The 16,840-nt window shown below is 35.3% G+C and overlaps 1 protein-coding gene across 1 annotated transcript in view; it reads right to left on the reverse strand.

Annotated features, from left to right (window-relative positions):
* SNX2 (sorting nexin 2) overlaps window positions 1-16,840 on the reverse strand; it is a 53,488-nt gene that overhangs the window by 15,272 nt on the left and 21,376 nt on the right. Inside the window, exons 3-7 of the mRNA XM_047729748.1 lie at window positions 12,781-12,944; window positions 11,390-11,456; window positions 11,004-11,047; window positions 9,497-9,638; window positions 3,288-3,366 (exon numbers count right to left, since the gene is read on the reverse strand). Coding sequence (XP_047585704.1) covers window positions 3,288-3,366; window positions 9,497-9,638; window positions 11,004-11,047; window positions 11,390-11,456; window positions 12,781-12,944 — 496 coding nt within the window. The remainder of the gene's footprint in view (window positions 1-3,287; window positions 3,367-9,496; window positions 9,639-11,003; window positions 11,048-11,389; window positions 11,457-12,780; window positions 12,945-16,840) is intronic.

A 16,840-nucleotide genomic window follows, 5' to 3' on the forward strand; every position in this document is an offset into this window, starting at 1 on the left:
AGACTGCACTGGAAAGAGGATACTTGAACACTTGAACTTAAAAGAGATAAGGGAATCAGCCATGCAGATATCTGGGAACAAAAGCTTTTCTGGCAGTGGGAGAGGCCAGTGAAAAAACTACTAAGGTGGGAAAAAAAAAAAAAAAAACAAAAAAAAACCACAAAAAACTACTAAGGTGGGAAAATGCCTAGAACCTTTGAGGAGCTGCAAAACATCAGCATGGCCTGGAGCTGAGTGATCAAGGAGGTACCAGAGTGAGCAATGCATGTCAAATGTCACGTAAAGTTCTGTAGGCAATTATAAGGATTCTGGCTTTTACGGAGTGAAATGGGGAGGGTGATATATTATCTGATTTGTATTTCAAAAGGATGACTCTGATTGCTGTATTAATAGAGGTTCAAGGACAGAAACAAAGAGGCCAATTAGGAGCCCATTCAAGTTAATTCCAGCATTTGGACTAGTACCGTACTGGTTGAGAAATGGCTGTAATACAGATAGTGGAAAGAAGCAACAAGACTTCCTGATGAACTGGCTAATACTAAATATTTCCTGATATGAAAGAGTAGACTAATTAACCTATGCTAACTGTTTAAGCCAAGCCAGTTGAATTTTTCCATGCTTGCAGTGAACACAATCCTGATATACTGTAAGACAAGTAAAAACGTATTCAAGTTTAGTAACTTGCCCCAAGTCACGCAGATAGTGTATAGCATGTAGTGCAGTATAGGCATCAACAAAAAAAGAATTCTACAACTCTTTCATGCCACTCTATACTTCTCTGCGTATATCTGTAGAACTGGGTCCTCATCTATGAAATAAACTCAATATGGTCTTAAGGTAAAATGTGAAGCACTCTCAAGAAAACCAAGAGGGATCTTAGGGACACTTTTCCAGAAGTAGTTTCTGGTTACCTTAGTAAGTCTAACTTTCTTAACCATTCCCCTTCTCTTCCAGTATTTTAATACTAGATGGTCATCCTTTCACTCAAGACAGTCATCTAGATTTTCTGAGTGGAACGAACAAATGAATACATAAACTGTTATAGTGTACACAAAGAGAAATACTTCCCTGACCCACCAGATTCAACTAGGTTGGGTATTCCACAGATAAGCCTGTTTTCTAATTTTTAAATTTTAAGATATGCCACAGAAAACTGCCTTTATAAGAAGCATTCCAATCTCTCAGCTTGTAGACCTTTACACGTATATTTTAAGTCATAATTTTTAATGCAAAATAAATTTCTCCCTCATATTACACCGTTCCCATTATTATTTTTTTTAACTTGCAAAGTCAACTAAAGTGGCATTTAACAAGTAACACTTATCACTGAAGAAACTACTCAAATATCCAGCAGGTCAAGTCCCAGTATTTCCTTACAACTCTCCTCAATGTTTCCTACTACATGATGTTATGGTAAGTACTAAGCAATGCATTCAAGTTGTAAGAAAGGTGAATGTAGAACCAAATTATATGTCCTTGGTACAATAAATCTTCATTAAGTTCCTTATCAAGCATGCCATCTGAAATATTTCAAATTTACTCATAGAAAAATAGGACTTGAAAGGTTTCTCAAAGGGTCATGGTTACACTTTCAGAAGAACTAAGCAAAATCAAAATGCAACATTATCTACCCTTTATTCTTAAAAACATTCGGTCTATGTGACCTCTTTCACAACATAAACAATTCTAATACCTAACCTAAACTTCTCTTTATACAATTTAAGTCCTTTTCCTGAGTAACTGCAATCCTCACAGACATAATCTCATCTTTTAAGTCCTCTCTAATAGTAAGCTGCATATTTAGCTTTCTTATTGTAATTGTTCAAACCTGATTTTTCTGTGGCATTTTCTTAAAATGTATACAAATTATAACTAAAACCCAGAAATAAGATGCCTTAAAGAATTTAAAAAATAATGTGTATCCTGGACATAAATACACTACTCCTTAAAATCTGTCTGACCTTACCACACCCACTGATATTAAGCAGAAAGAGAAAATAAAGAATAAGCAAATTCAATTAAGATAAACAAATTTGACTAAAAAAGAAACAAAAAACCCTATGAAGTTAGAAAATTTGTATGTCTAGTTGATTACCAACTTATGTTCTAAAAGCTGGACTTTAAGAGTTTCAAGTTTATATTCTCAATTTTTAGCATAGTAATTAAGGAATAAATGTTAAGATTCTGGGTTTAGGTTCCCTCTATTCATTCCTCTTTTTAGTCTGTGACACCCAAGTCTTCAAAACTACAGGAAATGTGTCAAGTACTCTAAAGGAAGGTAGAGCAAATATATCAGATTTTAAGTATACAGTCAACTCAACAGATTACTAATACTACTATGCACTCAAGTCAAACACTTATACAAAATTAAAGGAGGGAGCACAAGCCCAATTTTTCATTGTGTTTAATAATGTTCATGAAGTAATAATTCAAAGGAAAAATTACTTTAGATTACCTATAATTAGCCAAATTATCCAAGATAGAACTTGACTACAAGCAGAATTTCCTAAGAACCTACATAATACTAAATATTAAAAATCCAAATATTTTATCACTCTTTTCTTCCCATTCATAAGTTTCATGGTATCTTTTTACAAGCTTGGCAGTTTCTTACTTCTCATGTGGATGACAACTATGACACGTTAGTTCTTTTCTTTCCTTTTTTATTTTTATTTATTTATTTTTTTAAAGATTTTATTTATTTATTTGACAGAGAGAGATCACAAGTAGACGGAGAGGAAGGCGGGGGGGGGGGGGGAAGCAGGCTTCTTGCTGAGCAGAGAGCCCGATGTGGGACTCGATCCCAGGACCCTGAGATCATGACCTGAGCCGAAGGCAGCGGCTTAACCCACTGAGCCACCCAGGCGCCCATCCTTTTTAAAAAAAAAGATTTTAAGTAATCTCTAGACCCAACATGGGGCTCGAACTGACAATCCCAAGATCAAGATTTTCACGTTCTACTGAGCCAGCCAGGCATCCCATGATACCTCTATCTCCAACTAAATCATGCGTTTACACTATTGCTTATATCACAGCGTACAAAAATAGGTATGATTTTATTAGATACACTGTTGCTAAATATTAATTCACTATGAGGATTCATATAAGTAGAACATAGTATTGTGTTGTTAAAAGAATTTTCTTAAAAGTTTAAAGCACTCTTAGTAAACAGTCATGAAATGGTACTGTGAAAAAAATTGTTAAAATACAGTGTGCCATATAATAGAATTAGACTCCTATTACTGAAGAAAAAACATGAGTAATAATGCACAGCTGTCCACAATTACCTTTCAAGAGCTGCTCTCCGTTTCTCTACAAATTCAGTGGATGAAGAATCTTCTTTACCCACTTTGACCTTGGTCATGCCTTTGAAAAAAATTGAATGAGACTCATGATAACTTTATATTATTGTAAACATCTTTTATAGTCATTTCGGCATAATTTAAAATATATTTAAAATTTGAACTTGACCAAAAAATGCTCCTAAATTTATCACTAGTATTCATACTTCTGAGGAATTAAAACTCATAATACACTAACATCTCAACTTGGTAAGTACTTACAACACAAAACTAGATAAAGCGGAGGGTGAGCTTTGTCTGCAGTCTTCACACCCCTGTTTGGGTTCCACACCTGTTTGTTTGCTACACTCTTGGTAAATTAAAATGTGTTTGCATTTCAGTATGCACAGAGATTCACATTAGCAATTTAAGTTCGATTAAGATTTTTTAAATATTTTATTTATTTATCTGACAGACACAGAGAGAGCACAAACAGGGGGACAGGCAGAGGTAGAGAGAGAAGGCTCCCCGCTGAGCAAGGAGCCCTATACAGGGCTCAATCCTGGGATCCCAGAACTCTGAGACCATGATCCAAGCCAAAGGCAGATAGATGCTTAACCAACTGAGCCACCCAGGCATCCCTGTATTAATATCTTCATTTCTTATAAGCAATAATTAAGGTTCTTTCATTTCGGGATTAGAAAAATTAAGTGTAATCCATGAATTTTGTAAATGTTACACCAACGCAGAGTCTGAGAACAAGTTGTTAATCACTGCTGGTTCTGTGATACTTGAAAGAACAAATGCTTTCATATTTTAAAAAATAAAAATCATGTTAACCATTTCTGTAATGCAGATTTTTTTTCCTTGTTTGCTCTTTCAACATCAATTCTGTAGAAATGAAGTACTGACATAGGCTACAACATGAACGAACCTTAAAAATATGCTAAATGAGGTGTGCCTGGGTGGCTCAGTCAGCTAAGTGTCTGCCTTCAGCTCAGGTCATGATCTCAGAATTCTGGGATTAAGCCCTGCATCTCTCTGCTCAGTGGTGTCTCCTCCCTTTCCCTCTGCCCCTCCCTGTGCTCATGCCCTCTCTCTCTCAAATAAATAAAATCTTTAAAAAATGCAAATAACACTACAGACCAAGGGCTGATAGCCAAGATCTATAAAGAACTCCTCAAACTCAACACACACAAAACAGATAATTACGTCAAAAAATGGGCAGAAGACATGAACAGACCCTTCTCCAAAGAAGACATACAAATGGCTAACAGACCCATGACAAAAACGTTCATCATCATTAGCCATCAGGGAGATTTCAAATCAAAACCACACTGAGATACCACCTTACACCAGTCAGAATGACCAAAATTAACAAGACAGTAAACAACATGTGTTGGAGGGGATGTGGAGAAAGGGGAGCCCTCTTACACTGTGGGTGGGAATGCAAGTTGGTGCAGCCTCTTTGGAGAACAGTGTGGAGATTCCTTAAGAAATTAAACATAGAGCTACCCTGTGACCCTGCAATTGCACTACTGGGTATTTGACCCCAAAGACACAGATGTAGTGAAAAAGGCCCATCTGCACCCCAATGTTCATAGCAGCAATGGCCACAGCTGAAACTGTGGAAAGAACGAAGATGCCCTTCAACGGATGAATGGATAAGGAAGATGTGGTCCATATGTACAATGGAGCATTATGCCTCCATCAGAAAGGACGAATACCCAACTTCTGTATCAACATGGATGGGACTGGAGGAGATTATGCTGAGTGAAATAAGTCAAGCAGAGAGTCAATCATTATATGGTTTCACTTACTTGTGGAGCATAAGGAATAACATAGAGGACATTGGGAGATGGAGAGGAGAAGTGAGTCAGGGGAAATAGGAGAGGGAGATGAATCATGAGAGACTGTGGACTCTGAGAAACAAACTGAAGGTTTTGGAGGGGAGGAAGGTGGGGGATTGGGTGAGCCTGGTGGTTGGTATGGAGCACTGGGTGTGGTACATAAACAATGAATTTTAGAACACTGGGGAAAAAATTAAATTAAAAAAATCTTTTAAAAATATGCTAAGTGAAAAAAGTTTGTCACAAAGGCCCATTCATTGTCTAATTCCATTTATATGAAATGTTCAGAATAGGCACAACAACAGAGAAAGAAAGTAAATTAGTGACTGCATGGGGCTGGGGGTTTGGGGAAATCAGAGGATGATGGCTAAGAGGTAATAAAAGTACTCTAAAACCAACTGTGGTAGTGTGTACACAACTCTGAATATACTAAAAGCCTTATATATATAAGACACTGAATTATATACACTTTATTATTTTTTTTTAAGAAAGCTCTACACTGGGACGCCTGGGTGGCTCAGTTGGTTAAGCAGCTGCCTTCAGCTCAGGTCATGATCCCAGCGTCCTGGGATCGAGTCCCACATGGGCTCCTTGCTCATCAGGGAGCCTGCTTCTCCCTCTGCCTCTGCCTACCATTCTGTCTGCCTGTGCTTGCTCTCTCTCCCTCTCTCTCTCTGACAAATAAATAAATAAAATCTTTAAAAAAAAAAAAAAAAAAGAAAGCTCTACACCCAACATAGGGCTTGAACTCACAACCCTGAGATAGAGTCACATGCTCTACCAACTGAGCCAACCAGATGCCTCGAATTACATACACTATAAATGAATAAATTATATGGCATATGGATTATATCTCAACAAAGCCATTAAAAATAAGCTTACATATTTTATTCTTACTCAGGCTGGTACATCTGGTAAATAAACGTATCACTCAATAATGTTTTGTTTAACATAGTTCTTCTGAAATACAACTTTGAAAAAGAAAATCCAAGCACCTAAAATTATCTACTCTGAATGGACCAAAAGAAGTGGGGCGTTAATCATTACACATATTGTTTCCCTGAAGATATCTTACGGCCACGCAGTTCTTTGCATTTTTCCCTTTAAGGATCTTGTGCTCATGGTACTTTTCCCACAGGTAACCAATACAGGCCAAAGCGGCAAATAAAAAACACTCTAATCAGTTAACTCTTGCAACTTTTCAACTTTGTTTTTGCTCTTTTCTAAAAACTTAGTGAAATGGTGTTTTTTTTACATTAACTAAACTTATAAAGGGGTAACAACTGAGAGCTAATGAAAAGAGTCCTCTTCCTTTAGGGGTAGTTAAAACTTTTCAGCAACGAAGGCAAGTTACTATTTTACTATTCCTTTTTTGCTATCCCACTTTAAATGTTTGTCACTTGAAAACCACTGCCTACATAATCAAAAAGGCCTCCCACATTTCAACAGTTTCTTAGACAACCTATTCATTTTGATTTAAAAAAAATTGATGGTCAGTCCAAAAAAAAGACTGCTTCTTTCCTGGTTGGCTGCCAGGAAGTTCACAGATCAATTTTTTACCCACATTTAGTAATTGTTCAGAACGCATACATACACTGAAAAGAAAATGTTTAACTTGACTTCATCTTATTATTTGACTATGTTTATCTTTCCTGAGAACTTCTTTATTTTGATCTCTTTTTTTTCTTTTTTTTAAAACTGCATTATATGTAGTTGCCTCAAGTCCTTTCTGGAATAAAGTGGTCTATCAAAAAATAATTTTGAAACAACTCAATCCACCTTAAGTGTACATTAGACAGGTCTACAATAACATAGCATTAGATTATTTTTTTTAAATTGGAAAGTTTTCTATTTGGGATAAAAAATAAAAGCAAACCATAACTATATTTTTAAAAATATCAAAATTAGAGGAGGAACAAAATAGTGATTAAAGGTGTTAAGTTCTAGAGTAAGATGGCCTGCATTCAAAGTTCAGGCTCTACCTCTTAGTAGGTGAATGGAATGGGACATGTTATGTAACCTTGATGGATCTTAGCTTCCTGACACCTATTAAATAAAGACAACAATAAGTTAACTTCATAAAGTTGCTATGAGGATTACATGAGAGAATGCACATAAATTATTTAGTACACATTGTAGTAAACTCTCAATAAATGTTAATTATTCCTATAATTTAACTGATAGCCTTACAATGTAATGGGCTATCTTGGCCATGTATGTGAGTAATTCAAACAAAATTGTGTGACTGCCCCTATTAACTCTCTGAAGGGTGTCAAAAAAGGATGTGCTTAGGATTTAGTTTCTCACTTCTACTTTAACTTTACACATGCTACTTATTATATTGTAGTAATTTGTGAAAGGTTGACTAAGGCAAAATATTAGTTTGAAATATAATAAACATGGGCACTAAAATTTACTTTTTTCAATTTTCTGTTTTTTGGGGGGGGTGTTCACTGTTTAAGGACTAGGTTAGCATGTTAACAAAATGAGAAAAATATTTTTTCCCTCTCATATATAAAAATAGTTACACAACTAAAGTCAAAGGAAAAAAGATAATCATTTGTGATACATGAAACTTAAGTTCCCTACACAGACAGAAGGATACCAAAAGATACCACTACAAAAGTTTAGAGGAGAGAAGATCATTAACTAGGTCAGCAGTTCTCAAAGTACGGTCAGAATACCAGAAAGGTTTCTGAGACCCTTTTTTGTACAGGTGTGGGGAAGTGTTCACCAAAGGCTATTTTCATAATAATATTAAACTACTGTCTTTTTACTCTCTTTCATGAGAACTCCATGGACATTCACCAACATGTGTACTATATCACAACAGAATGAATGTAGAAACACACATGAGAAAATAGCTATTTTCTATCAAGCTGGAAATTAGAGATTTGGAAGACTATAAAAACTAAAACAAAAAGCAAGCCACTCCTAAACTTATTTTGTCTTACCAATATTGAGTTTATTATTATTTCACATTTTTAAAAAGTTTTTTAAAAATTTAATTAATTTAAGGAAACTACCACCAATGTGGGGCTTGAGGTCACAACTGAGATTGAGTCATATGCTCTACCAACTGAGCCAGCCAGTGCCCCTATAAAGTTTTTGATAATTAAAAAAAATCACAGAGAATATAACAAATGCCTTTAAATGATCAGCAGAATTCATTTTTATATTTTCTGAATACTCTTACATATAAAGACAAAGTATAGTAAATAAAAACTTGCAACAGAAAACACTGGGGAAAGAAACTACAAAATTTTAAGAGATGACAGATGTCTTTTAATGGGACAATGGAAGTCATCCTCTTTTGTAATTTTCTGCACATTCTTTTTAAAAATTTTAGAAGATTTATTTCTTTATTTTTAGAGAGAGAGAGAGAGAGTACGTGTGAGCACACACGTGCACACACAAGCTGGGGGGAGGGGCAGAAGGAGAGGGAGGGAGTGAATCTCAAGCAGACTTCCCAATGAGAACACAGCCTGACTAGGGGCTCCATTTCATGACTTTGAGATCATGACCCCTGAGTTGAAACCAAGAATAGGAGCTTAAGCGACTGAGCCACCCAGGGGTACCCTCACCCAGCACCCTTTTAAAAAATAAGCTCTATACCTACTGTGGGCTTGAACTCACGACCCTGAGATCAAGAATCGCCTGCTCTACCAAATGAGCCAACCAGGTGCTCCCTTCTGCAAATTCTTAACTAAGCCTTTATTACTTGTGCAGGTAGATTTTTTTTTTTTTTTGAGATTTTCTTTTTTAAGGAATCTTTACACCCAATATGGGGTCCAACTTACAACCCCAAGATCAAGAGCTGCATGCTCAAACTGACTGAGCCAGCCAGGCACTGCACAAGAATAAATGTTTTTAAACATTAAATTAAAGATGAAATATACTAACGTGATAGTCTTAGAAGATTCAGACTGGATGGAATCTTCTTTTTGGACATTGAATAGCTGAAAGTCAATACCTCCAACCCTTAGACATTAATATGGTACTGATATTAAATATCTTTTGAGTGCTATTCAGTAGTAATATGACCCTAAAATGTTAGGGTGTTCAACTGCTTTCAACTTGATAAATTCTGACCCAATATTTAACATCATTAGATTATATAAATCAAATCCTAAATTGATCCTATATAATAATCAAAATCCTAAGGTGTTAGAAAATAAAACTATTAGCTTACACATTCCTTAGTTGATGAAAGATTATCATAAATGGAATATTTATTAAACTCTAGTATCGCTAGACATTATGAGTTATCACAATAATGAAAGATCATGATATTCTAATCTGTATAGTTAAACTATAGTAAAACTTGAACTAAGTAACAAGTTTTTTTTAGTCATTCATACTTACCTACTATACTCTTTTCTGGAGCTGGTGGCACAATATAACCAACATGTAAATACTTGCTTGCTAACTTGCTATGCAAACCAAGAAAGTCACTGAATCTTCTTTTCACTGAAAATTCACTCTTACTGAACATGGAAAGAGAGGTCTACAAGTGAAGAAGAGGTATTTCAGATTCTGAATACTAAGTCATTTTTTAGAAGTTAGTATCACACATAACCGTGAACATACATATATATACACACACACTGGTTTACTTTGCAAAAGAATGTACAGTAGCTCACTAATGTAGTTGATATATTCCTAACTGAAAAAAAAAACCTACAGTACCCTTGTGTTTTGTTTTGTTTTGTTTGTTTTTAAACAGAAGCTTACTTTAAGGACAAAATGTTTGCTTGATTCTATCCTTGACTCATCCCATCAACTCTAATTACATTTATGTTAATGACTCTTAAATCTTTTCCTCAGGTCCAGATCTCCTCTGAGCTTTAGTCCAAGTTATCAAAATGCCCAAGGTATACTTGCACTTAACTCTTGCTGCCACCTCCAACTCAACCACATCTCTTGCTGGAACATAACTTCCATGCAGGAAGGGCACTTGTCTACATTGTTTCCTACTAAGCCCTGGTGCTTGGAACAGAGCTGGACCCATGGTTAAGTGTTTAATAATTATCTGTTCAATGAATTAACAAATCTCATGCCCATCCAAACTGTGCTGCTTTATCTGAGATCCCTCTAACAACCACAGAGATCCTCTAATCAGTGACTCAGGCATCTCTGCTTCACTCCTTACATCCAAGCCCTACTGATTCTACCTTCTCCTACACAACTCAAGAAGCCATTATTCATCCCTTCCTTAGTATAAAATATTACTTCTTGCAGCTTGTACTGCTATAGATCACTCTCTTGTTTCAAGATCTAAGGCCTACAATCCTTTAGGAATTGCAAAGGAATTATATGGAAATCCGGACCTCTACTTTGCATTCCCAACTTAGTAGTTAGAAAGATCTCTTTAAAACAAAAATCCAATTGTGCCACACTCTTGTTTGAATCTCTTCAAACACTCTCCATTATATTCAGGATAAAGCCCGAATTCCTTAAAGTGGCTGTTCATAATACAGGGGGACCACTGCCAAACAATTTTCAGTAGGCACCACTTCCTGCAGATCCTGGAAAGCACAATGATTTCTTGACTCCTGGCCTTTGTAAAAGCAAACCCCTTTGCCTGGAATTAGCATTCTTCTCCTTTCTCCATGTCCCGCCCCTCATGACTTTCCCCCACCTTTGTCTGTATTAAGTCCCTTCCTGCATACAGTCACAGAACATTTTACCTCTACTTTAGAGAATATTACACTTAACAAACTGCTCATAACTCACTGTAACTACTTATTTGAAATCTCACTGGATGGTAACCTTTGTAAAGATAGGAAATCCTTTAAACCTTAATCACTGTTGTAAGCTCATACTACACATGGTGAGGGCTCACTATTTTTTTAAAGGAGCAAAGACTCACCTTTGTTGTTACTCTATACGCCATGTAAGCATTCATGCCATCACCTATAAGAAAAGTTAAACAATACTACTAAAAATAATAAGCTTAACCACACACTCAAAAAGGTGACTATGTGAAGTAATATGCTGACTGACTTGTGATTATCAATTCATAATGTGTACATATATTAAATCATCACACTGTGCATCTTATATATAAAATTATAAACTCAATAAAGCTGAAAAAGAAAACAAAAGAAAATGAGAAGCAAAAAAGCCCCACACGCTTGAAAACAGAAGTACTATTTCAATATTTAACACTGCACTTGATAAAGAAAAACAGTATACTAACAAACAAGGTACTTATCGAAAATAAGCAAATTTAAAATACAGTAAATATTGACCCACCAACTTTCTCTGGATCTGATACACCAATTTCTATATCAAAAACATCTCCATTTGCTTCTTCTTCAATCTAGAAAAGGTAATTTTTTTATGTTAAAGATTCCAATTTATGTAATTGTTATAACACTAATAATTTCAATTTTACCATCTATCTTTTATTAGAGTCGCTGTCATAACAATTTAAAAAGACACTCAGCACTCGGTTTCTGAAAACAATAAAGCTTCCGTATTTCCTTGACAATATTTAAACAAAAACAAAACACACACAGAGACAATAGGAAAAGGATCATCTGAAGAAGTTACAGAAATCTTGTGTTCTCACAACTCCTCAGATTTAGTTTTCTGTAGGAATATTGAGGATTTTTTTGTTGTTGTTGCTATTCTCTAAACTGAGTCTTCATATTCAGATCATTAAACTAACACCTCAATTGATTTTAATATTAACATTCTAAAGTTGTATCTCTACTCTTTAATGACCAGGAGGTAGCCATTATTTTTGCTGGTAGAACCCTATATATCTGTAGAAGTAACTACATTTAGAATCTTTAGCACCATGATTTCTCCAATAACCTAATAAACACATGCTGTTTTGAAGCCAATGAAAGCATTATAAACTTCATTGAAAAAAGCAGTAAGAAGGAAAAATGATAATCCTACGAGACTGCAGAGAAGCACTTTTTAACGCCATTATAAATAAGCAATCCTAGGAGTAGCTCTGCAAGAAAGTCTTATTTTCAAGAAGAGAGCACAGAAATTGTTAGAACTTGGAACTATTTTAGAGTAATATTAATAGCCTAGGACTGTCTAAAAGAAAATGAATTTTTCTAACCATAATCTTTTCTTTGTAAATAACCTTCTTCTTGTATGGATTTTTAAGAAACTAAACCATATTTGAATTATAACATAAACTATATAAATCCTAAGTATACAGCTTAGTTAACTTTCACAAACACCATCATTATTCACAGGAAGGCCCTTTTGTGCTTCCTCTGTTCACAACCCATCCTATACCCTGCCAACATAACCACTAATATTTATTGCATGATTCATCAAAAAAAATTACTCAAAATGTCACTTTATTAAAGTTTTTAAAGCACTTTCATACATTTTTCTCATTTGACTAACAGAAATATTAAGAGTCATAAATAAGCATCATGAGATCACAAATGATAAAATCCTTGATTTAAGGAGAAAAATAATGTGCCGGAAGTCAGTGGGTTAAAATGTGATGAAGATAAAATTAGAAACCAAATCAGCTGAGTTCCTAGTCCAATACCTTTCCCCCAAGGGTCTGAAGGCTTTGATTGGAGATGACTAATAGGAGAGTGATGCTGGGGGGAGGAACAAAAAGCTTACTATTTACATATCAATTTAGAACAAACATTTTCCCATACCTCCTCCCTGGATCTATCGAAGATAACAGGAGCAGACATACTCTTGGATTCAATTCTGGGAGCAATGATTGTAGTAGGGGTCACAGGTGTGATTGCAGGAGAAGGTTCTGAAGACAGGATAGGTTCCCTTTCTGGACTATCCAGAGAAACTTCTTCTGTGGCTTCTAGATACAAATTAAACAAGTTAGTTAAGGATACTGATAACAAACCCCAATAGTCTATCTGCAGTTAATGAGTTATGAAAAATATTTTTAGACTGCCCACAAAAAATATCAAAATAATGTTATTTAAAAATAATTATTATAAATAATTTAATGAATCCTTCCTTAGTTGTTCATCAATACTCTAAAACCAACAGTGAGGACTGTTGATTTTAGGAAGAATTACAGAAAGTCAGCTTAATTATCTATACTAGTGGTCAGGATAAAGCTAGCCGGAAAGCAATGATGTGGATAATTCCCCCTTCATTTGTGCTGGGTTTGTAATAGATCTTATGCTTGGGGTAACTTACCTTTCAAAACTGTTTATTCAGGCTAACATTATGATTATTTTATACATACAAACACAAATTTTATGGCAAGAGGCTGCCCAGAACGATCCCAGTTGGGATTAAAAATCGGTTATGGAAAATCCACAAAGTTAGTAATCTAAAGCAATTAACTGCTAAAGATTACTTAATATTAGTTGAATACAGGAGTATGACACAAAGCAAATAGCTGCTTAAGTTTTAATTAAAATGCTCATCCACTTGAAAGATTTAGTATTAAACTTATTTAAAATGAAATCAAATCAATAAACTGATCGTCTACAAGCTATGTAACACTGTGCTAAATGCAACGGAGAAACACAAAGAAACGTAAAATATCATACCTGCCCTCAGGGAGTTTATAATCTAGTTGGGAAAATAAGACACAAGCATGTGGAATGTTAAATAATAATAAAAGACAAATAATAGCCAAGAGAACAATAAAAAGAATGTTATAAGACATTTAACTGCTTTATGAACTACAGAACAAACAGTACAATTTGAGATGGGAGACAATACTTTAGGCTGGGGGAAATCAGCAACAGTTTATGAAACTGATCTGAGAGGATCTGAATGGGTAGACAAAAAATGGAGGAAGAATTCTAGAAAAATGAAACAACAGCACAAACAAAAAGCAAAACCAGAAAAATAAAAATTACATTCAGTGGCCATAAAGAAAACCACAGTTCTGCAGGATTATAGAACTGATAACAGGAAAAGAAAGGAGGGCTATAAGGGAAACAGAATCAGACCAGTGGTTTCTAACCTGAGGTTCTTAGATTCCTAGAGGTTTGGGAAGGTAGTAATGGCAGTCAGTGATCCATTTTAATACCTCAAAAAGTATAGCAGTAACAACATATTTACCTGAAATAAGGTAAATAATGTTAACATTTACATTTAAATGTAAACAGGTCAACATTTTATCAATCTACACTCTTACTGGTTTTCTCATGATAATGAGATCTCCTTACTTGACATAGGTCTCTTTATATTTTTATATTAAACCAGAAATCTTTCCAACCGTGGTAACCAGAGAAGAAAAACAGATGGTAGATATAAAATAGACAATTACACAATAAATGACCCTAATATAAAAAAACTAAAAGCTTTCAGGCTGTTAAGATGGCTAGTATTTGTTTGTTTTTTAAAGAAATGAAATTAATGAGCAACATAAAATAAGAAAGCGGCGTATCAGAGCTAGGAGGTGTGAGAGCTATTATCTACAAACAAGCAAAACAACAAGGAGCAAACACAAAGGAATCTAAAAATCTCTAAAAGAGGTACGGTTACTGGCAACAGACCCAGAGACAAAGGGAAAGGCATATCAACTTGATTGATGTGTCAGGACAGATAACGTAACTTTTAAGTTTTCAATCCCATTTTACTTCAGATACCAGATTTTGTGTTCTTTGCAAGGACTCTGATAGGCTGTTTCATAAATAGTAGGAAACCTCAAAATAAGAAAAGCTAAATATGAATTAAGCTGCTCTGAAGAAAAAAATGAAAATGGATATTAAGATTTAGCATACTAATATACAGTCTGCCTTAAAGGCTTCTCATAACTTTTAGTGAAGTAAACATACTACAAATTCAGAAATCTTAATTTAAGCCAGACCTGAAAGTTCCGGGAGATGCCCCACAGATTTTAACTATAAAGATGAACTTCTCCTGGGAAGAGATACTTGGAGGACAAGTATAAATTGATGATGTCAATGCCAGGGAAGAAATGTTTTACTCATAACATAGATACCAAAGAATTTTTTTAAACAAAGAACTACTCATTAAACTTATTATCTGCATTGTCTGCTGAAATGTATAAGTGAAATAAGCTAAGGACCCTGGCAGAAACAAGTTTAAAAGTCCAGAACAATTTCAACACTGGCAATCTGCTCACCCTCACTTATTCCTTTATGATCGTTTCTTGGTGTACAGCAAAGCCCGGTGTGAAGGATGTAACAAATAGTGGAGGGGCTGTGTAGTCAAGCTTATGTAGCCAAAGCTCTAACAGTAACATGTCACATGCCAACTCTTTCGATACGATGTCTGACAGAAGAGTTCCTGAAATGCTACCCAAAACGTACCAATACTCTATCTACTCTCTTCATGGTTTTACAACCAAAATGGCTATATCCTTAGAGCAATATTGATATTCTCTCCTCTAATACAGGGGAAATAAATTAAGTACATGTCCTCATTACCTGAAAAATAGTCTTCACCATCCTGATAACATATGCTACTCTTTATTATGGTTTCTAAGAATCCTACTCCTCCATAGGAGGATGAATGATACACCTGCTTAAAGGCATTAAAATAAGAGGCAAGTGTAGTATTAATCCATTCACATACAAGTGACCAGATTAGGTCTTAGAACTACTAAAGATGTCATTTTGAAATGTACCTGAGTTTAAGATAAAAGATCAAGCATAAAAGGTGCTTGGGTGGCTCAGTCGGTTAAGCATCTGACTCTTGATTTCAGTTCAGGTCATGATCTCAGGGTTGTAAGATGGAGTACACCCCCTCGCCCCCAACAAATTTCTATGTTTGTAGACAGTAAAGGAAACTGAAGCAGATGACTATGTTTATTTTTTAATAATTTTATTTTTTTCTCTTATTTTTTTAAAGATTTTATTTATTTGTGAGAGATAGCGTGAGCTTGAGTGGGAGGAACAGCAGAGAGAAGGAGAAAATCTTCAAGCAGACTCCCCGCTGAGTGTAGAGTCCAATAGGGGGTTTAATCTCATGACCCTGAAATCATGACCGTGACCTGAATCAAAACCAAGAGCTGGATGCTTAACTGACTGAGTCACCCAGGCAAACCCCCTCCCCCTTTTTTAAAAGATTTCATTTATTTATTTGACAGAGATCACAAGTAGGCAGACAGGAAGGCAGAGAGAGAGGGGGAAGCAGGCTTCTCACTGAGCAGAGAGCCCGATGTGGGACTTGATCCCAGGACCCTAGGATCATGACCTGAGCCGAAGGCAGAGGCTTTAACCAACTGAGCCACCCAGGCGCACCGCCCCCCTCCACTTGTTAAAGCAAATACTAACACTGGTGACCATAACTGAATGACAGTATTTAGTATAGATTGCTAGGTAGAGTAAAACATGAAGACTTTTCTAATCAAGCCAAATGGGCAAATATCTTTGTTTAGTACTCACTTGGCAAACCGAACATTTGTGCATGCTACTGAAAACAACAACAAAACATTGACAACGTTCTGTTGTTAGCTTTAGGATACTCCTTATGTATTAATTCTGAGACTTCAAGGTAAAAGGGTCTTTTATGAAATGGATAATCTGAAACTTCTACGTATTACTCTATACTATTATAGGATTGTACACAATTTTAGATTAGTACCCACTCAGGAGAGAAAAGACTCAGGTTGTCTTTTAGTTTAACACATAAATGCCATAAAAAAACTTTTAAGGGCTGCCTGGGAAAAAGTCCATAAAAGAAAACAAAAATGAATTTTTATAACTTTGGTTAAACTATAAGTCGTTAGGTAAATACTAACTAAAAAATAAATGGGAAATA

Source organism: Lutra lutra, chromosome 5 (assembly GCF_902655055.1).
Source record: "Lutra lutra chromosome 5, mLutLut1.2, whole genome shotgun sequence".
In the NCBI taxonomy this organism is placed as follows: Eukaryota; Metazoa; Chordata; class Mammalia; order Carnivora; family Mustelidae; genus Lutra; species Lutra lutra.